The sequence below is a fragment of the Rhinatrema bivittatum genome, chromosome 7 (genome assembly GCF_901001135.1).
Source record: "Rhinatrema bivittatum chromosome 7, aRhiBiv1.1, whole genome shotgun sequence".
NCBI classification, from domain to species: Eukaryota; Metazoa; Chordata; class Amphibia; order Gymnophiona; family Rhinatrematidae; genus Rhinatrema; species Rhinatrema bivittatum.
Genome location: NC_042621.1, coordinates 216,750,692 through 216,773,048, shown reverse-complemented (window position 1 = coordinate 216,773,048; position 22,357 = coordinate 216,750,692). Strand labels below are relative to the sequence as shown.

At 41.3% G+C, this 22,357-nt stretch overlaps 1 protein-coding gene across 1 annotated transcript in view; it reads left to right on the top strand.

The window, feature by feature from the left end:
- ACTA2 (actin alpha 2, smooth muscle) overlaps window positions 1-22,357 on the top strand; it is a 43,517-nt gene that overhangs the window by 4,109 nt on the left and 17,051 nt on the right. The window contains exons 3-6 of the mRNA XM_029609830.1: window positions 3,325-3,453; window positions 16,664-16,774; window positions 17,783-17,867; window positions 18,301-18,462. Coding sequence (XP_029465690.1) covers window positions 3,325-3,453; window positions 16,664-16,774; window positions 17,783-17,867; window positions 18,301-18,462 — 487 coding nt within the window. The remainder of the gene's footprint in view (window positions 1-3,324; window positions 3,454-16,663; window positions 16,775-17,782; window positions 17,868-18,300; window positions 18,463-22,357) is intronic.

The following is a 22,357-nucleotide window of genomic DNA, read 5'->3' as shown; positions in this document are numbered from 1 at the left end:
CACCTACTCACGTCTCTGCTTGCATTCGTGCAGAGTGGATAGCCAATGCCTGCAGCCTAGCAGAAATGCTGGGAATTACATGGACTAACTCTCTCAATCTCTCGCTCTCTAGACTGATTCTTACTCGGGACAATGAAGTATAGAGTCCTAGGGGACCCCTTACAATTATAACATAGTAGATAAAGACCAGTTGGCCCATTCAGTGTGCCTTGGACATTTAAATAAGTACCTGCAGGAGTGCTCTGAGCATGGCCATGGCATAGCCATGGGTGGGCCATGGCCCACTCACTTTGGGCTCAGGATTGTTTCACACCAGAAAAGGTCTATTGGAGTAATGCTGTCACGGGATCCCATCCCTACAATGGTGATGAGGAGGGCCTCAGAAGAAGCAAGGCCGTCTCGGGATCCCATCCCCTCGAAGGCGTAGAGGAGGGCCGGAGCTACAATGCAGTCATGGGATCCCATCCCTGTGGCGGCAGAAGCAGGAATTTTTCTGTGCCTAATGAAAAGACCTGCATGTGAGGGGGTGAGAATGGGAGCTTGAATGTGTGTGTCTGGATGGAAAATGGGAGTTTAAATATATGTGTCTGTGGATGGAGAATTGGAGCTTGACTGTGTGTGCCTGTAGGTGAGAATGGGAGCTTGAATGTGTGTGTGGGTGAGAATGGGAGCCTGGGTGTGTGTTGGATTAGAATAGAAGTTGATTGTGTATATGTGGGTGAGAATGGAAGTTTGATTGTTTGTGTCTGTGGGTGAGAATGGGAACCTGGGAGTGTATGTGTGTGTGAGAGGGTGAGAATGGGAGCCTGGGCATGTGTGTGTGTATGTGAGTGAGAATGGAAGCCACTGTGGATGAGAATGGCAGCCTGAGTATACATCTGTGTGTGTATAAGAATGGGAGCTAGGCTTTGTGTCTGTATCTGTATAAGAATGGGAGCCAGGAGGGTATGTGTGAGAGAGAGAGAGCTTGTGTATGTATGTAGAGAATATGAGCTTGTGTGTGTGTGTGTGGGGGGGGGAAGAGCAAATGAGAGTTAGAGCTTGTGTGTGTGAGGGAGTCTGTGAGAGAAAGCATGAGAGAAAGGAAGGGAAAAAGACAGTAGGAGAATAGAGACCTTGAAAAGGAATTAGGAAATGAGCAACAAGGGAAAAGTGGGAAAAAAAAGAGACCAGGACCAACTGATTAGAAAAATACAAAGATCAGACATCAAAGGTAAAAAAAAAAATATTTTGAGATTTTAGCAATTTGAATATGCCATATGCATTTCATATATTTTTGTATTGCTCTTTTTTCAGTATTCCATTGTTCAGAGTCTAGTTTCTCAGACTTTCTATTTCGGTTTTGTCTGCATGTTTCTGTTTCTAATTTGTAGTCTCTTATTTCTATATTAGGTAAGGGTCGGTCTCTGTTTTGCCAGTGTGTGATGGAAGTGCAGTATTTCTGCTAGCGTGTAGTTTCTCTGTAGCGGTCTAGCTTGTTCTGTTATTCCAGTAGGTGATGTATTAATGTTCTAGGGCCTGGTGTAGTATTTGCTTTGCTGCTTTTTCATAAGGTTGCTGTTATTTGAATCCTGAAAGTCAGTGCTGTGACTGTATAGCAAGGTTCTAGATGCCTCTTTCTTTGCAAGAGTTTGTGTTACTTCCCAAAATAGCAGTGGAGGGTTATTTTTTGCTGAGGTGACACCAGAATTTGAATTTTTCTTTTCATGTTAGTTATAATGTGAATTGTCCTAGCTCTGCTCTACACCTGTTCTGATGATTAATGCTATTTTATTGTAATTATGATGTTTTCTGGCTTTTTGCAAAGAGAATTCATGAAAGAATACATTAATTTTTATTTTATTACATGATTGATTGGATCTGTTTGTTTTTGCTTTGTACATGATATACTTGTGCATTTATAAACTGCAATAAATATAAAATAAATTAATACAGATTAATAAGAAATTTTAAATCCTAGTAAGTACTTGAAATAATTGAGATAAAGCATTTTAAAGTTTCACACATGATGCATAATGGCTGTTGCAAACTACTTAGAAAGCATATACTGCACCCTTCAGTGGCTATTGTTTATCAATCAGAATACAACTAGTAGGTCTATAGCCCACCCAAAAAATCAGTTTTGGCTACGCCACTGGAGCATGCATATAAAAATCCAAACATGTATGCTTTTATAGTAGAGTCAGAGAAGGATTTAACTTCGGGTCCAATCTCAGAACGCATTTGGTTAATACAAAACCCCCCAAAACCTTGGAACGTCTTAAGAGCTCGCTACTGCTTACATCTTACCATCTAGTGAGACGACATTAGATGCTATCTTTTTGGCAGCTCTTTAATTTGTATTACTTTTTTTCTTCTTCAAAAACATTTCTTCACACTATAAAACACACTTCTGTCTTTAAAGCTCAGAGTTAAAATTGACTTCTGTGAAAGCTGAATATTTGAAGCTGAAGTAACGTGTTTACAATATCTGCCTCGATTGTTAGTTGACAAGGAACTGGAAAAGTAAGATTCATGTAATAGTTCACAGGATTTATTGTATGAAATGTCAGAATAAATAGTATTTCACAGCCATTGTTTCTTAGAATTGCTTCTCAGTATCCCCTTCTATAACACTAAGAGGATAACTTTCAAACATCTGTGCGCGGTGACACCTATACGCATATTTGGCCACATGTAGATCTTTGATAATATTTTATAACTCACACAAATCATATATGCATATATTATAAAATATTGGTATCTTTACCCCAGAACATATGCGCCTATATATGCTTACATGCGAATATATGCAATGCGGTCTTTTTCTACCTATTTTAAAAATATACGCACTTACATTTTACAGCTGAAAATAAAATAGGACTTAATTGCATAAAACCCAATTTACACACGTAACTTGGCATATTTTAAAACATGCATGCATAATTGAAATTATTCAGTTTTCCACCATTTCTCCTAGTCCTTTCCAGATCATCCCAGTCCCTCCTGGTTCTTCACCCAGACCTCGCACCCAGTCATTTCCTCGCAAAATAATTATCGTGTAAAATTAAATGAGTAAAGTTGCCAAATGTACACTCTTGTCTTTTGAAATAGCAATTTTTGCGTGTAACTCTTGGCTCCGCCCCAGAACACCTGTGGACCACCCCTTTCTTCCACGTGTACGGTATATGTGCACGCGAAGCGTAAAGTATGCTTGGCATTTTGACTTTTATAAAAGAACAATTATACGAGAACAAGCTACTTAAGCACTAATTTTCTGATTATTATGTGCATAACTCTTTGAAAATTATATCTTAAGAGAATTTTGGTTTTCTAATTTGACAGGGAGTGATGGTAGGGATGGGCCAGAAAGACAGTTATGTGGGAGATGAAGCTCAAAGCAAAAGAGGTATCCTAACCTTGAAATACCCGATAGAACATGGCATCATCACAAACTGGGACGACATGGAGAAGGTACAGTTATACTCAGAATTAAAAGCTTGCATGCTTCACCCAACATTAATTGTATTCCAGATTAGCAAAAATTATATATAATGTAAGAGAATTTTCCCTATCTCATTAACCTGAATTTTCCCTATCTCATTAATTTTTAACCTGAATTTTTCCCTATCTCATTAATTTCCCTATCTCAGAATTTTCCCTGTCTCATTAACCTGAAGCTGCATCACCATTTGACCTGAACCCATGTATATAGTTCTGATACTGTTATCCTTTTATTTATATTGATAGTTCTGATATTTATCCTGTTATGTATATATTATTTGTTGCTCTATGTGCTATCTTTTGGCCTCCCCTTTTCTCTCCGGTCCCACCCCTAGTCCCTGTTTTATGTATTTTCCACCTGTGGTTCGGATGTGAACCAGTATGATGTACCCACTAATGCAGGTGTAAAAAAGTTTAAATAAATAAATAAATTTTGCTGTTACAGTCTAATTCCATGAATGTTTAATATATTTGAAATTATTCTGCTAATGATATATTATCTGCGCAGAATAAGCGTTACCATTGGTCACTAACTCAGAATGGCACTCAAGATGCTGTATGAATTTTCTGCAAGATTTAGGATTATCTAAACAAATTATTGTAATTTTTTAAATGCCGTATAGCAGACAAGTAAATGTGAGTTGCCTCGTTCTTAATGCTGTAGTACCATTCAAACTGTTCTTAATGCTGTAGTACCATTCAAACCATTCAGGTTGCATGATGATATATATTCTTACAATTTTTGAAACTAATAAATAGTATTTAAGTTCGCTTGGTATAGTAATATTCAGTAGAACATGAAATGCTTCAGTTTAGCACATCAATTGCATAATCTGCTGGTTGCAAGAAACTGCCTATGTTTTTGGTTACTGTTGAAGAACTGCAGCTTACTGTCAGCTTATTGTGGGTGGCCCAGATTCAACTGTTTTCCTAGCTTATGATATCATTCTATACCGTCCTTTGGAACAGTGGTTCTCAACCAGGTCCAATAAAAGTGGTGCATGCAAATGTTCATTATGGATATCTGGAAAACCAGACTAGCTGGGTTGTTCCCAAGGGCCAAGTTGAAACCCACTCCTTTATATATTATAGATTACCAGTTTCAGCAGATGAGACACTGGAAGAGGGGGCAGTAGAGCAATTCTGATTGTGCTATATTCAGTATGCACAAATCTTAAGCAGAATCCTGTCATAATCTTAACCCTATCTCGTGTTCTCAAACTAAAGTATAAAAACAAGATAAATCTGCATGTGTGTTGAGCACATGGGACCTGCAGCTGAACAGCTGAGCTGTGTTTGGGCTATAATACAGAGATGGGCACAGACTGAAAGCAAAGGAGAGACCCATGGCTGGAAGGATAATTCCCAGACCCGACACCTTATCAGCAAGCACCAGATGAACTGGAAATTATGAGAAAACAAGTGGCATAAAATGAAAACTTGAAATATAAAGAGGAACTTACCTCCAAAATTTTTCTCTCTTATTTTTATTAGCATCTGAACTGGATTGCTGTTGTACTTTTGGCATTTTATGGCTCTGCTTGATTCCATTTCAGGAAAAGCATGTGTTTTACCAAAGAGTGTTGCTAAAAGTGAATCTTAATTCAGTGTGATTAGTGTAACATGCATATGCAAGATCTTTCTGTTTTACTTGAGCATGACTTTTTCATCTTTTTACATTTACATTTATTGCATTATAAACCGCCTAACACTAAGAAGGCCTAGGCACTGTCTTGGCACTGCTTTCCAATTCTACCTGGAGAATCTGGGGAGGGAGGTACTTTTCAAGGAGAAAAATCCAAACGTCAAGGCATAAAAATAAACATCTTCTCTCTGGTTAAGCTCTCTAAGATATTTTGATAATTTTGTGATGCCTAACTTGTTTTGCAAGAAGGAACAGTTCAAGAGGAATGAAGTCAGGGCAAAGAGCAATCAAAACTCGACTCAACAGGCTTAGGATGACGTACATTTTTTTTAAGATTTTGTCTTTGAGGTTTGGGTTGTTTTGGTTTTTTTTTACTTTTTATTGATGTGTAGCAGTTTGTTGTGACTTTGACTGTCATTGTTTTATTGCTCTCTATTGTTTAATTGGATTTTGTGCTTGTTGCACTGTACCTTGAGCATTTTTAATGGAAAAGCAGGCAATAAATAAGTTGATTGCATTTCCCAGAGCCTTAAATTCCCATAATACATCCGATGTTGCTGAGGGAAATCAAAGTTTTGGCTACTTAGCCGTCATGTTTTTCTCCATCTACTGTTGGAGGTTACTTTGATTTAGTGACCCACATGTCTGATATGAAAGCTGAATGAAACATTTGATTTGGTGAATTTTGGACTTGGGCTTAGCCTGAAAACTCAGATTGACTCATTTTATAGAATGTATATAATTGATGACTTCATTGTCCACTGATGCTAAAAACATAACAAAATTAAGTATTCCCCCCTGATACTTCAGGTTGTAGGGTTCTGATTCTCTTAGGTCAATCAGTGTTATAATGAACCTAGGGTGGACACTAAATGTAAAGGAAATAGTATTCTTTGTGGCTACTGTTGCAATTCCTGTTAGAAAACTTCAAATAATAGTAGACTACTCAGTTGGAGTGGTACCAAACTGATCTGATTTTATTTACAAGGTGGTAGAGAAACAAGCTGTACTCCACAGGAAACACTGGGTTGTTACAGTTCTCATATTGCATGAAGAATGTTGAACAAGATTCCAGTAGGGATATCCTAAGGTAGAAGTGAGCTATGCCAGTCTCTACTTGCTCCAGTAGCAGAATTAAGGGACATGTAGGCATCTGACTGTTTTCCTGTCTGCTGAAACAGCAGAAACCCTTTTCCCCACTAACAGGGTTTTCACCATGCACTCAGCTTTCCAGCCTGGGCTGTAAGTTACTCCACTCCTTACTCTAGTGGAACCCAGAATTCAATCACTTAAATCAGGAATAGTCAACTCCAATCCTGGAGTGCCACAAACAGATCTGGTTTTCAGGACATCCACAATGAATATCCACGAGGTGTATATTTACATACAATGGAGGCAGTATCTACAAATATACCTCATGCATATTTATTGTGGGTATCTTGAAATCCAGACCTGTTTGTGGCACTCCAGGATTAGAGTTGCCTATGCTGACCTAGGGCAGAAGTGGCCAACTCCTGGTCCTGAAGAGCTACAAACATCTGGTTTTCAAGACATTCTCACTGAATATGCATGAAATAGATTAGCATGTACTGTATCTCATGCATATTCATTATAGGTTTTCTGAAAACCAGACTTGTCTGAGGCTCTTGAGTACTGGAGTTGGCCACTCCTGCTTTAGGGTGCAGATGCAGCATAACCTCCCTAGAAGCAGTAAGCTGCTTAGCTAGAGAGTTTTCATACGTAGCTGCTTAACTCCTGACCACATCACTTCATTCTTGGTGACCAGAAACTTCCACTCACTGCCTAGTTAAATCCTGGCATCTACCCCACAATTGGGCCTGTATTCCAAAGAGTAGTGGGACTTATCACTTCATCCCAGGTGTATATATGAAAAATAAAAAGCAACCCTATGAGACATAGTCTTGGTACATTACTCACTAGTGTAGGGTGGTGCTTCCCATACCTGTCCTGGTGGACTCCAAGCCAGTTGGATTTTCAGGATATCCGCAATGAATATACACGAGATATATTTGCTTATAATGGAGGCAGAGCATGCAAATCTATTTCATGCATATTGATTGAAGATATCCTAAAAACCTGACTGGCTGGGAGTTTCAAATTGAATTTGACAGCAGATGAGCAGAGATGGTTTTAGGTTTCTGCTGTGCTTAGGCACTGTCAGTACTGGCCCTCCCCCTCTCCACCCTCTCACTTCCTAGGAAGGCTGGACATGGTCTTAACAGCCTGGCCCTTGTGTTGCAGCCTATATGACACAATGAAAGCTGCAGAGGCAGTGGTCAAGCTTATACCACCATGATCCTCCCCAACTCTAGGCAGACTGAGAAACTCTGCTTCTCTTAATAGGATGTGTAACTGTACTTTCTAACAGGGCAGGTGATGAGGCTGTATGGCCTGATTCCACAAAGGCATTTTGCAGCCCATGGACCTTGGCTTCCCTCAGAGCTTTGCCGTCCTAAGAGCAGGCCTGTGAATGAGCTGTAACAGCTCCTTATTTTCTGTTAAGGAATGGATGATCAGTTATAGGCAGAAACCACAAAAATGTAGCACATAAATACTAATACTTTGAGAGAACAATAATACCAGAGTAGAGAACTGTGATGGTCTCCCTTCGTATCTCTTGTATCCCTGGGTTCCTCGGAATATTCCTACATTTAGGTACTACATACAGTAATCCATATCTAATTGGAAAAATAGCTCACATCACCTGTGACAACACAATGATCTTCTTTTGTTCATCCACTAAAGTCATATTTCTTTCCACTGACAAGCATGTTTCAGTATTTGTGATCTAGTGTAAGCAAGATACTAGACTTGGCAAGAGCCATTCTCAAGCAATGAGCTAACCAAAAAGTGTTGCATGGTCCACCTTTCACCATAATCACATGTTTCTCGTCTGGAGGTAGAGTATCACTATTTTGCCATGCCAACTCTGCACCTGCTAATTCTAGTATACAAGTAATCTGGAGCCTTTCAGGTTAACATAAGAACCTAAGGCATGCCATACTGGGTCAGAACAAGGGCCCATCGAGCCCAGGATTCTGTCTCCAGCAGTGGCCAATCCCAAGTCACAAGTACCTGGCAAGTACCCAAACATTAAATAGATCCCACGCTACTAATACCGGCAACAAGCAGTGGCTATTCCTTCTGTGTTCCTGCAGGAAACTGCAGTGATCCGTGATCAAAAATATAATTAATACTATCATTATCGTATCCAGTTGGTGGTTTTTGTTTTTTTTTGCTTTGATGATGATCCGCTGGACACTCCCCCCACCAACTCTACATAGACACTCCTTCCCAATGAAACATCAAATTGGGCAATGATACATATGTGATCAAATAAATAAATAAATAATCAAGTATTGTAACTTCTTTAACCAAAATCTATTTTAAAAAATAAGCATGACCTTAAATCACACCACAGTGCCAGAGACAACCAAGATAAAAATATCACCTCCCAAAGGTACATAGGTTTTTGTGATTTCATCTTCCAAAATAGGGCAGTTTCCTACTGTAAGGAATGACTCTGAGCACCAGTTTGGCGAGGTGCTCTAGCAAAACAATACATAAAGTCAGCAGTGGAGAACCATTGTAAAACTGGTTCCGCAGTGTACAAGATAAGCTGCATCGCGGTGTACATTGGCAGCTTAGGTTAGACGGCATCTTCTGCCATAAGGTGAAACTGTGCTGGAGTGCACTTTTTATATTCTATGCAATGTGGGATGTTTTTGTTCAAACAAAACTTACCATCTGGTATGATGTATTAAAATGATTGTTTTCCACAAAGAAATGCAACTACGGTGTAGCATTCATTGTGAAATAAAAATGTTTTATTATTCCCAAATGTATAACAAACTGTTAAATTATAGTCATGATATTTGACATTTCAGGTCAGTTATTATATTTATTTATTTATTTATTTATTTAACACTTTTCTATACCGACCTTCATGGTAATAACCATATCAGATCGGTTTACATAGAACAGGGAGGAACTTTAACAATAAACAATCATTTAACAAAAGGAGCAAAGTTACAATCAACAAGGTGGATAAACTTGGAAGCATAGGTAGCTGGAAAAAAGAGTAGAAGGAGGCAAATAGCCGAGAACATAATAATAATTTATGTCACAGCCTCATAACCCCAGCTCTATCTCCCATTTTTATTGGTTTTTATGCAGTTTGTATACTTACACTTGCATGAAAGAAACTATGAAAAGGTAGAGAGAATTTTTGTAACAGGAGAAAACTGAAGTTCAGACAGCCTGTAATACAGAGGAATCTATATCCCTGGATTAGGGGCTGTAGTGATGGGGGAAGGGAGGCTGCTGTTTTGCTGGCAATTAAACTTATTAGGTAGTGGGTTTGGGAGAAGCTGTTTTAACTTTGTTTTTAAATTTTGGTTTTAGGGTGTGGGTGGATTATGTGGTAACTGGGTTGGTTGAGATGCATGAGGGATTATGTTGTTGCTTTTACTGTACGCTTCTCTGGGAGATCCTATAGGGCTGATAGCAGTATAGAAAAATTCAAAATAAATAAAATAAATAGTGTTGTAAGTAGAGAATTTAGCAGCCTATGCTGCAACAGAAGGAATTGGCCCTCTTCTCCTGAGCAAACGTAAGAAAGTAGATGCCGAAGAATGTCTTTTTCAAATCAACACAACACAAGTAAAACTTACTTTACTTTACTTGTGTTGAGTGGAGACGGTATACATCAACCAGAGGCGCAAACCGTATAAGGCACCATTAAGGTTATGGAGCCAGCAAGAATGTATGAGCAAGTTGAACTTCATTAAGATACGTCCGTGCTGCGGTTTATGTTTAAGGACTAATTTGCTGCGAACAAATTTGACAGTGATTTGTAAGCCCCTGAGGCAGCCATACGGATGTGGCGAAACTGGGCCTGAGTCAGGCAATTTTTATTGTTTTATGTGTCCGCAGCCAATAAAGATTTGAAAAAGACATTCTTCGGCATCTACTTTCTTACATTTGCTCACGGCTTTTCTAGATTGCCTACCTTGTTGCTTTTTGGGTCCTCTTCTCCTGATGCCCCAAATGATGCTACCACACTCTCTATCCACCCCCACCAGGTACATCCCTGAGACTCTGAATGCAAACCTGAGAATATGCAAATTTTCCTGCATTTTTATGCACTCCAATGGTGCTTTGTAATTAGTGGCATAGCAAGAGTCTCCAGTGCCCAGGAGCAAATGCATTTATGCACCTCCCCCGTGTTCCTCCACCAGGCTTGGGGGGACCCCCAACCAATTGCATGACTAGAAGGGGGGGGCCGCAGCTCAAAACGTTTAGTCACCCCTACTCTAACTCACTCCTACAGATGCTGTTAGCCTCCTGCCAGTTTATTGTGCAGTCATTTTTGCATAAATCATAGAAATTAATTATTCCCAGACCAACTAAAAAAAAGTTTGATGCTAAGCAAACAGACATAGGCTTGGATTCTCTAAGGTCGCAGACCTTAGAGAATCCGGTGGTAATGGGGGGCGGGCGAAGCCGGGGGCGGTCCTGCGATAGCCGGCAGCGATTGCACCTCCACGGTGCAATCGCCGCCGGCTTTCACGTCGAATAACTACACTATAAAAGAGGTAGTTATTTGGCACGAAACTGGCAGCGATATGGAATCTTACCTTTTGCCACCAGCGATGTATGCGCGGCGTCGGCCCCGGCAGCGCCCCGACTCCTCCTCTTCCGGGGCCGACTCCACCCCGAGCTAGCTATCGCACGTAAAAAGGGACTTTTCGCGTGCGATGGTGTTAGAGAATGACCCCCATAGTGGTAAAGGAGAAGATTACTAATTCAAGTGTCAGTACTAATTGACTATTTCCCCGTACAAATAACCATTCAAAAATAATTCATGTTCTCTTGTCATCTCAGTAACAGCAACACAGACTCTCTTCACTACCAAGCATGTAGTAAAATACAAAATCCTGCCAAAAATAATTAAAAAAATAAAAGCTCGGCACATATGTAGCAAATTAGTCATTTCATAGCAGCACTATCTCCCTCCCTGATGACATCCTTCAGGCGCTGGCAGCCGAGAAGGAGGAAGCAGCCTGTGCTGCAAGGCTACAATCCTTCAATTCTTAGGAGTAGGGCAGTGTGAATTAGGGGATGTCAGCCGCAGCACGGGGGGGGGGGGGGGGGTGAGGGAGGGAGGGTCGCAGCAGCGTCAGGATGCAATCACCACCTTCTGCTGCGCCTCCTTTAATTTATTTATTTATTTATTTATTTATTTAAGCCTTTTATATACCGTTGTTCCAAAAGTAGATCTTTAAGCCTGGCGCCCAGAAGCAATGACCCCCCACCCCCACCCCGCACCCCCTTGCTTCGTCACTGTTTGTAATATAAGAATATAATGAATCATAGTTTATCATTCTACATTAGGGATTAAATTCTGTGTTGACATACTGCTGATGATAGAAATGTTCAGGAAAAGAGGTGGCTTTTACATCTTAACCCCTGATTATCCCGCTCTTAGCCTTATTGATTCTAACTATTTTCTTAATAAATAAAATTCTCAGTTTTACCTTTACGTTTGTCTTGATTAAATTGTAAGCTCTTCCGAGCAGGAACAGTCTTATGTTTTCATACAGTGCTGCATATGTCAAATAACACTATAGAAGTGTTTGAGGGAGTCTACAGGAAGCTCCCTCAGAACACCTTAAGAGACCAGACATGGCTACCCGGCCCGGTCCTTTTTAAGAACCATCCCCACAAGGGATTCTGGGTGGAGGAGGCTCCCCTCACCACAGTGCAAGGAGTCAGGGCATAGAAGAGGCATAGAGTCCCCATGGAAAAAGGCAGGAAGTCAGCATTCTGCCAGATGACTTATGTTTGATGCTCTTGGAACTGCAAGGAAGGACTGATGAAGTAAGCATCCTTTGGAAGTTGTTTATTTTCTGTTTTGTAAATAAAACTGTATGTGATACAGCCAGAGTCTGCCTCCTTCTATTCTCCTGGCTGGTTCTTAAGCCGTGTCTGCTCCCAGCTACCTCAAAGTGGTAAGTAATAGTAGAAAAATGGGTTAGAAAAAAATTGCAGGAGACTCACAATTCTTTTCTACTAGGCTGCTGCTGAAAGTTATGTGCCAGTTCAACCCTTCCTAATTGCCACATCCTAGATATGGTTAGACATCCTGAAATTGCCAGACAGACTTGCCAAATCAAGTGTTTTTGTCAGGTACAGGGACCCTTTATACTGGACACAAATGAACATATAGGATCAAAAAGTCTGAATCGGGCCTTTTCCAAATCAGTCTAAGATAAGGATGCATTTCGGTAAGAATCAAGTGAAAATGATTTGTTTAAAGCCTTAGAGATGCCAAAAAGTAAAAATGGAGCAAAATGTTGCATTCCATAATCTAGATAGTTTTTCTTGGCCTGCTAGATTCTCCTGCCTCCTTTTTCTTCCAGCTCAGTTAGAACCAGGACTGGGATTCTGGCACCATGTGCCTTCATTCACAACCCAGTGTTATTTTTCCATTCTAATAACTAGGGATGTGCATTTGTTTCAAACAAATTTAAAAAATGCGATGAATAAGGGCAATTAATTGCATTCGTTTGAAACAAATACATTGAGCCTCAACTGAGACCCAAAGTCCTGAATAAGTTCTTACATGATCTGTCGGGTATCCAATGTCCAGGCTGGGCCTCAGCCCAGGCCCAATGCTGGTCCAGAGGCTGAGTCCCGACACCTGGGCCTGGGTCTAGGACGCAGCCCAGACCCAGGCCTGATGCCGCAGTCCAGCTCAGAGGCCGGCTCCTGGTGCTGGGGCCTTGACTCAGACTCAGGCTCAATGCCAGGACCCTGACTGGAAGCTGGGTCCTGAAGCCTGGGCCTAGGCCACAGCCCAGTTACAGGCCCAATGCTGACACCCAGCCCAGAGGCCAACTCCTGATATTGAGGCCTGGCCTGGAGGCTAGTTCCCGATGCATGGGCCTCGGCCCAGGCCTCGCAGCTTTTTGGGCAATCTATTCTTCCTTTTCTTTCTTCTTCTGATGCTGTGCGCTCTGGTCGTGCTGGAGTTAATTAACTCCAGTGTATTTACCCCAGCAGACGGTACCATTTTGATGTATGCTGGGCTGGGCCAGAGTTGGGCCTGGGAACAGGCTCCAGACTGGGTACCGGCATTGGGCCTGGGCCCAGGCTCTGGCCTAGATCAAGGCCCAGGCATCGGGACTCAGCCTCCAGCCTGAGGTCATGGATATCTATTGTGGCCTATGCAAAACTGAGGTTTCGGCCTGAGCCTAGGTCTCTTTGGCGGATCCCCACCAGACCAGGTGAGTGGGGGCCAGGGGGAATCCTAGCCCTGTCATTTTTCTGGGTTGGTAGGAGGCCCCTTTGGGCCCCATTTTGGGGGCTTTTTGGCCATTTTTTGGGGGGGTTAATGTTTGTTTTGTTTTTTTCACATGATTGAAACAAATTCATGGGAAAAAGAACCTCTCAAATGACCACAAAACTTTTTTTCCCTGCACATTTCTAATATTCTAGACCCACCCTCCCAGTTTTCCTAGTCTGGTCATTGCATCCTGAGACTAAAAGCCATGCATCAGGACTTCTGAAACCGTGTATCATGGACTCTAAATCCAGCCACCATGTGTTACCCTTTTTGATGGCCATGACTCCCTCCCTATTCACCCTGCCACTGTGAACATTGCTTTCACACCATCTTCAGTCCCGGTGGACCCATGAAACTATAAAAGACCCAACTTGGGGATTGAACTGGGGATCTTCCCTATGAGAATGCACTGCATACCAGTGAGCATTCAAACCGGTCCTAATGCAGGATGAGATTTACTGAGATTATCATATAAAATCAAGACAAAAATGAAATCAGAAACTTGGTTATTTTTTTCACTGGTTTTGTGGAAGTTCTTACGCTAGTCTCAGATCATGACCCAATAAAGGCTGCTCAATACTAAATCCGCAGATTATGGGTGGACAGTTGTGATTTTTCTTTTTCAGTCGATTTCTGTGGATGGTTAGTATGCTTTAGTAAAGTTGTTTTGGTGTAGATATTTAAGAATCAAAGATGGAACTGTTCCTTGGTAGGGATGGTTTATGGAAGAATACCCTAGTGGTTAGAGCAGCAGGCTGAGAACCAGGGAAACCAATGTTCAAATCCCACTGCTGCTTCTTGGACCTTTGGTAAGTCATTTCACTCTTCATTACCTCAGGTACAAACTTAGGGTGCAATTTACTATACTGTTATATTTTACCATGAACGTGATGAAATATCATGTGAAGCAGACCTGTGATATTTTGCCCCTTCCCAGGAAAATATTGCGCAGTATTGCTGCGTTTATACTTTATTGCAGAAAAACTATGTGCTAATAGAATATAGCACAGCCTGAGAAAACACACAATCACACACGTCACACATTTGTGCCATCATTTTAAAGGGCCACATGGCCCCCACCATCCCGGATGTCAAGCAAGACCCCGCCATCTCTAGAGGTGACCCAGCAGGCCCTAATATTTAAAATAACTAAAAAAAAAAAAGTAAAAAAATAAATAATTGAGCAGCAACACCCCACCACCTCCTTCCCAAAACCCTCCTTTGGATCAAAAATCCTCTCTGCCCAACCAAATACCTCTAGTAGCAGGCTCCCACCCCAACACACACTATAATTCCTGTTGTCTAATGCCCCCCCCCATTTATTTATTTTTATATACTGACATATCACATCTGTTTACATTCAGGTACTGTAGGTATTTCCCAGAGGGCTTACAATCTAATCTTGTACCTGAGACAATGGAGGGTAAAGTGACTTGCCCAAGATCACAAGGAACAACGGGACTTGAACCCTAGTCTCCTGGGTTATAGCCCACTGCTCTAACCACTAGGCTATTCCTCCTCCCAATACCCTTGTGGTCTAGGGGGGCTTCTAGACCCACTTACCTGAAGAAGACTCCCTGGTAGTTTAATGGCAGCCCAGAGTGCCTCCTAGCCCCAGACCAGTTGATGTCATTTTTTAAAATGGTGCTGGATGGCCACTGCCCCTATCAGGATGGGGCAAAGGCCGGTCGATGCCATTTTGGAAAGTGACATTAAGCAGCCTAAGGCTAGGGTGTGCATCAAGCCACCACTAGAGTACCAGAAAATCTTTTGGACATATCCACACTCTCTGAATTCCCTCATACCTAAAGAAGACTCCCGGTAGTCTAGTGGTAGCCTGGAGTGCCCCCTAGCCCTGGGCTAGTCGACGCCATTTTCCAAAATGGTGTTGACCGGAGTTTTCCGCATCATGTGATGGGGCAATGGCTGGCCGGCGCCATTATGAAAAATGGCATTGACCAACCCGGGGTCAAGGGATCACTCTGGGCCAGTACTAAGGAGTCTTCTTTAGGTAAATGGTTGTTTGGGAGCCTCCCTATCCCACTAGAGTCTTTGCTCTATGTAAAGGGGGGAGGAAAAGGGGGAGGGCCCCACTAGACACCAGGGAATAGGATATATATATTAGGGGTTGGGCCAGAGGGGCCAACTACTTGGGGAATAGTTTTCAATATGGGGGTAATTTTTAATAAAAGGGAGGGGTGTCACCACAGAAGTAATTTTTCTCTCTTTTAAACTTTTTTTAGGCTGTTGGTGGGGGGTGGGCAGGGGTTTCATAAGACCACCGGGGGGTGGCTCATTGCAGGAGGGGTTATTGGTGCTAAGAATCCTGAAGGACATTTGAATGCATGTTTACGTCCCAAGGTCCCTGGGATTGGATAACTACAACTCCTTGAAATGCATTAAAATATCACAGTTGGCTTTTTTTTGAGGCCCGTTGCATTATTTTATTTGCATTAGATTAATTATGTATTAGTGGTTTTGCATAAATTAGTTAATTGTAAGCATGCAAATGCATACAAAGTAGCTAATTTCAATAGGGGCAGATTTTTAAAAAAGCGTATGATATCGCAAACATCGTGTGATAAATGCTGTTTTACATGTGTTATACCCTTCTCGCGGCTTAGGTAATCTGTTAAATTATAAACTCTCTGAGAATAGGGAAATACCTAGTGTACCCGAATGTAATAAGTGTCTCAAAAGGCAGAATATAAATTTTTAAATAATATCAGGTGCTGGTATCAATACAAACTTGGCAAGTGATGGACCAGTTCTCTCTATGTTCATTTTCCTCTCTGTTTTGCTCATGTTTCCATATCTTGACTATTTTTTATGACATTGTCCCAGACTGCCCTCTCTTTTCCTCTATCCTGCCCTCTAGTATTAGATGAGCTAATTTGCCATCTCTTGAGTCCAGACCAGCAAATCTAATTTTTCTATTGATGTTTTTTTCTAACAGGGTTCTTCCACCTCCCATCGTCTCATGCATATTTTCATTTAAGATCATGTCCTTCCAGCTAATTGTCAGAATTCTTCTGTAACACCACATTTCAAATGCATATATTTTCTTTTATGAACTCCTTACCTACAAGTTCAAGTTTCAAAGATGGTGACCTTGGATTCATTAAAAGCAGTTTGTTACAGACTTGCTTTCCTTTAATTTCTAGATCTGGCATCACAGTTTTTATAATGAACTCCGTGTTGCACCTGAGGAACATCCAACTCTACTTACAGAAGCTCCTTTAAATCCTAAGGCCAACAGAGAGAAAATGACCCAGGTAACTGGATTCTTCCCAGCAAACAATTTGTTGTCCTCTTTAGACTGGTTCATTAATAGTGAGGTTAATACTGTTCTCTTGACATTCAGATGAGAACAGTGTTTTGGCCTATAACCTACTAACATCCTGAAAAGAAGATCCAGGGACTCTTGGAAAGGTTTCTCTAGTATGGTAATATATTATATAAACAAAACAAACCCCAAGTGAAGGGAGAAAAAGGCTTGTTTTTGGCTCTTGATTTCTGAAGTTGGCCACCCCTGATATAGAGTTAAAGAGGGGAGAGAGGAATGGTTTGGAGAGCAGAGCAAAGGAGAGAAGGGAAGATTATTTTGATGCAGATAAGGAAACAGGAGGACAGTTTTATCAGGGCTCTTCAAAGGCCACAATCCAATCAGGTTCTCAGAATTTCTACAATCGATGTGCATGAGATCTGTTTGCATGCACTACTTCTGTTGTATGCAGATAGATCTCATGCATGTTCACTGTGGAAATGCTTAAAATTCAGCCAAGTTGCAGCCCTCAAGGACAGAGTTTGGGGAGCCTTGGTTTAGATTAAACCTTATTACAATACATCACTGAAGAAGAGATTACACTGTATCAAGGGGTCCTCAAGAGCCATAAACAGGCCTGTATTTCAGGATATCTTCAATGAATATGCATGAGGTATTTGCATACCATGGAGGCAGTGCATACAAATCTATCTCATGCAGATTTAATGTGGATTTCCTGATAACCAGATCTGTTTGGCTCTTGAGAACCCCTGAACTGTATAAACTAGGTTTGTTCTAGATTGGAGAACAGGACAGGCAAGAGCACAGCTCCCATCCTCTTCCTCACTGCTTTTATAAAATACTCAACTTTTAGATCATTCATTTAAAAATTTGATAGTTGCTAATGTTTTTGGTCACAGTTGAAATACCTTGGCAGAAGTAACCATCAAAAGTGAAACCAAGCTCCCAACAGGTGGGGCTATGGGTGTTATCATCAATATTTCTGATTGCTTTTCAGATTATGTTTGAAACCTTCAATGTACCAGCTATGTACGTTGCTATTCAAGCGGTGCTCTCCCTCTATGCTTCTGGGCGTACAACTGGTAGGTAACATTTTGACTAAGGATTATTGATATTTATAAGGAGGTTTTTTCACCTGGCAAGTAGAACCAGAGCTGGGATCTGCCTACTTGGGTTTTTTTCCCTATTCTATATCCACTTGCACTATACTCTATAATCAGTGCAACAGCAGCCCTCTGCTGGGGGCCATACACCAGAGCTCCTTTTAAAATCCTTCAATCTTGGGCCCTAAATCCAGCTGTGTAGTATCACCAATGTGACTCACTGCCTCCAGAGCATCTTCAACCCTGGCCAACCCCCAGGGAGTAGAGGACATGAGCGGGGCATTGAACCCAGTTCCCTCCACATGGACACTGCTACTGAAACATTTGGCTGGTCCCTACCATTTGTATTTTTAACCATTTACATAGCCCTGAAGTTTCTTAGGTTAAATGACACCTGTTTTTTTTCCATAAGGTATCGTGCTTGACTCTGGAGATGGTGTCACCCACAATGTACCCATTTATGAAGGCTATGCCTTGCCCCATGCCATAATGCGGCTAGACTTGGCAGGTCGTGATTTAACTGACTACCTCATGAAGATCCTGACTGAACGTGGCTATTCCTTTGTTACTACTGGTAAGATCTTTGAAGCTGTGAATGTAATAATGTAATGCTTGCAAAGTGCATCAGATGGACAACCCCATGTACCAGAGGCCACATTTTGTTCAGAGAGAAATGCCAGTTGTGCAGTGACAGTGCAAGTTTCTCCACTTTGCTCTCCTGTCCTCCTTCCCCAGTATGCATTAGGTTATTAGGGACTACCTTGATGGGTAACATTTACTTTCTATGCCCTTGGAATTTCTGGTTTAAATCAGCAAAATAATCAGTGGTCCACCATGCTTATATCTGAGTTATTCAACCTTGCAGGAAGCTGCATGCAAACTCTTCACCCCCCCCCCTATAAAACCAGAGAAAATGCCTATCATAAAGTCCATATATTATTTGGTAATCAAAATGAAAAGAAAAACCCCTGGCTAAAGTGTTTGATACTGAACTGATGGATAAATCAATCATGACAATGTGCATTTCACATTTATATTATTTGCCGAACAAAATAATGAGAACACATTTCATAACAGTTTTATAATCAATCTTTGTGGTTACTTATAACAATTAAATACTTGCAAGAAAAACTGGGGTCACCATATTGTTTTCAGAGTCATCTGCTTTATCACTGAATTGAAGGAGATGGGAAGGAAAGAAAAGAGAGTCAACCTGAACTGGAAAGTTAATATGGGCAAGTTGTTCAGTTCAAAATGTATCAATTATGCATATGTTTATAGGTCACTGTAGAAACACTGGTGTCTGTGGACATCTGTGGCCCATCAACAGCTCTCTGTAAAATTATGCAGCTGATTGTGGGTGCCTAAAAGCATCCTTAAAGTGCCTTGTGTAAATTGCAACTTTTTAATTACCTGTCCTGTAGTGTTATTTATTGTATAAATGCCTCTCAAACCCACAAAAAGACTAAATATATCTTATGACTTCAGATATTATAATCCAGAAATCTTCTAATGCCATTTCAATAGAAATCTTTTTTTTTTATTTATACATTTTTCAATACATTTCAAGAAATCACTTGAATTTGCAATCAAGAAGATAAAGAAATACAAAATGACAAAGGGAAATAATGAAAAGAAAGAAAGAAACAATGATATTAATGACTCTTATGATCTAAATCCTCTATAGAAGGATCCAATTACACTACCACAGGAATATAATTTCCATTCTTTAGCAGGAAAAGATCTAGCGTATACAGAGAGCAATATATCAGTATTAACAGACTAAATTGCCAGAATCGTATGCTCAATCAGGAACAATAGAAGAAACAGTAGGAAAAGAACTTAAGATAGCTGGTAGTTTTTCACTCAAGAAAGAGGCGAGTTGTGATGGTAAAAAGAAAATGTATGAAACATTCTGGTATTTAATAATACATTTGCATAGAAACTTAAGCAGGAAAAAATCACCCATTTTTAATATTCTGGGCCTTAACAGTCTATCTTGTCAGATCTGGATAGGCACAGACTTTAAAATCCATTAAGGTTTCCATGCGGTGATGAAAAAACATCCTTAATATCCATTCTCTATCAGATTCCAGGAGAAAAGATACGATGAGTGTAGCAGGAGTAACTAACTCTCTTTCAGGTCAATACAGTAAAGTGTGCTCCGTCGGAGCGCACTGTCAGCCTGCTCTGGACGCGTGTTTTCCCTTACCCCTTATTCAGTAAGGGGAGGAAAACACGCGGCCCACCCGCGGCACCTAATAGCGCCCTCAACCTGCAAATGCATGTTGATGGCCCTATTAGGTATGTGCGCGGGATCCAGTAAGTAAAATGTGCAGCCAAGCCACACATTTTACTCTAAGAAATTAGTGCCGACCCAAAGGTCGGCGCTAATTTCTTCCGGCGCCAGGAAAGTGCACAGAAAAGCAGTAAAAACTGCTTTTCTGTGCACCCTCCGACTTAATATCATAGCGATATTAAGTCGGAGGTCCCCAAAAGTAAAAAAAAAAAAAAAAAAAAATTTTTGAATTCGGCCCGCAGCTGTCGGGCCGAAAACCGGACGCTCAATTTTGCCGGCGTCCGGTTTCCGAGCCCGTGGCTGTCAGCGGGCTCGAGAACCGACGCCGGCAAAATTGAGTGTCGGCTGTCAAACCCGCTGACAGCCGCCGCTCCAGGCCAAAAGGAGGCGCTAGGGACGCGCTAGTGTCCCTAGCGCCTCCTTTTCCTCGTTTGCACCGCGTCACCTCATTTGCATACTGGATCACTCGCACCGGCGAAGGGCCGGTGCGTGCGCCGGGAGAGCGGGCGTTCGTCCGCTCTCCCGCGGTTTTACAGTATCGATCCGTTTCTTAGTAGGTTCCAATATATTAGTAAGGTCCAACTGGGATGGCTCAACAGTTGTTGGAACCTGAATCCCCTTTTGATCAGGAGGACCCTTTTTAAAGGGTGGAATATAATAAACTCTTGAGACAGGCGGCAATGCTTGCTCAGGAATTTTGAGAATCCCAGTCAAGGATCTCTTCCACATGTCTTTAGGGGCAATTAAAGGATCTTCTGGAAAATTTATGAAACGAAGGCTCCTTCCCCGCATTTGGTTTTCCATTTGTTCCACTCTGTTGGAGGTAAAATGGTTTTCCTTAGTCATATTGGATTGAATATCTGTGATGTTACCAATATCCTTTTTCAAAAACTCACAGGAATTCTTATTCTCATTAACACCATTTTCAACAGATTGCAAACGATTATCTAAAATGCCCAAGGAACTAATGACAGGGCTCATTTGGTGGAATGTATTATTATTTAAAATCTGTATTGCCACCCATATGGCACCCAAAGTAATTAACATGGGTCTTAACAACTCCAATTTCTGAATGGATGGTAAATCAAGACCTTCTCTTGCAGTTCGTTGAGAAACAGCGTTACTGACAAAATCCCCGGCTTCAGCAGAGGTTACAGGGGACTCCAGGGCATTCCCTGATGAGCTCCCAGCCTCTGACCGTGAAAACTGCACTTTCCCCCTCTTCGGGCTGGGCAATTTTGCGGGGCTGGTCAGATGGTCTTGACTCTGCTGGATTAGCCAGGGCCATCCGTTCTTCTGGGGATAAAGTTGTTTTGAGCTCAGGGAAAATGTTGGGTCTGACTTCCTCCCAAACATTTCCCAGTGAGCCAAGTCTCAGAATCCAAGCTCCCCGCCGCACATGGGCATCCATTGGGCCTGAAATTTGAGTTGGCAAGGGAGCAGACATAGCCTCTCTGGCCTGCCGCTTCCTAGCAGTATGAGGCTTTGGCAAAGGAAATCAAAAAGACTATGAGAGCAACCTCAGGCGCGTTCAGCTAGATCCACCATCTTCAGAAATCTTTTTTTTCTAAATAATCTTAGGTTTCCAAAATAAATACCATTGTAATTACAGCTGTAAATGTGAAATGCATAATGCAGCACAGCTTCATGCCATCAGTAATGGAGAGGATCAACTTTATTGCATTCAGTTCAAGATCCATGAAAAAAACTGCATGTCTGCAGGATCATAAAATGTTCTTAAACCTTGATCATTTCCATTGCTTGATGTGTAGACTGTATGACTCTTAGGAGGAGGGGTAGCTTGGAGAGTGTGCCAAGTACATTTTAAGGAACACTCGCTCATGTCAATACATATCTATGTTTGACATTTGTTGATGTACCTCAGATTATATTAGAAACATAACTCGGGAATTCAAAGGTTGATTCTTGTGAAACTGGACCGCACTTGTTAATCATATGTGAAAATCTACCCAGGTTTACCATCTGTTATGCCACAAATTGCAAATACCATAATGCATTATTATCAACAATGGCACAACTACAGTTTACGGTAAATACAATTAGGCTGATACTGTAAGCGTGCTCAGCTGAGTGCACTGTTTAACACAAGTTTGAACGCATGTTTGGGACATGTGTCCACAACCCCTTATACAATAAGGGGTTTAGTGTA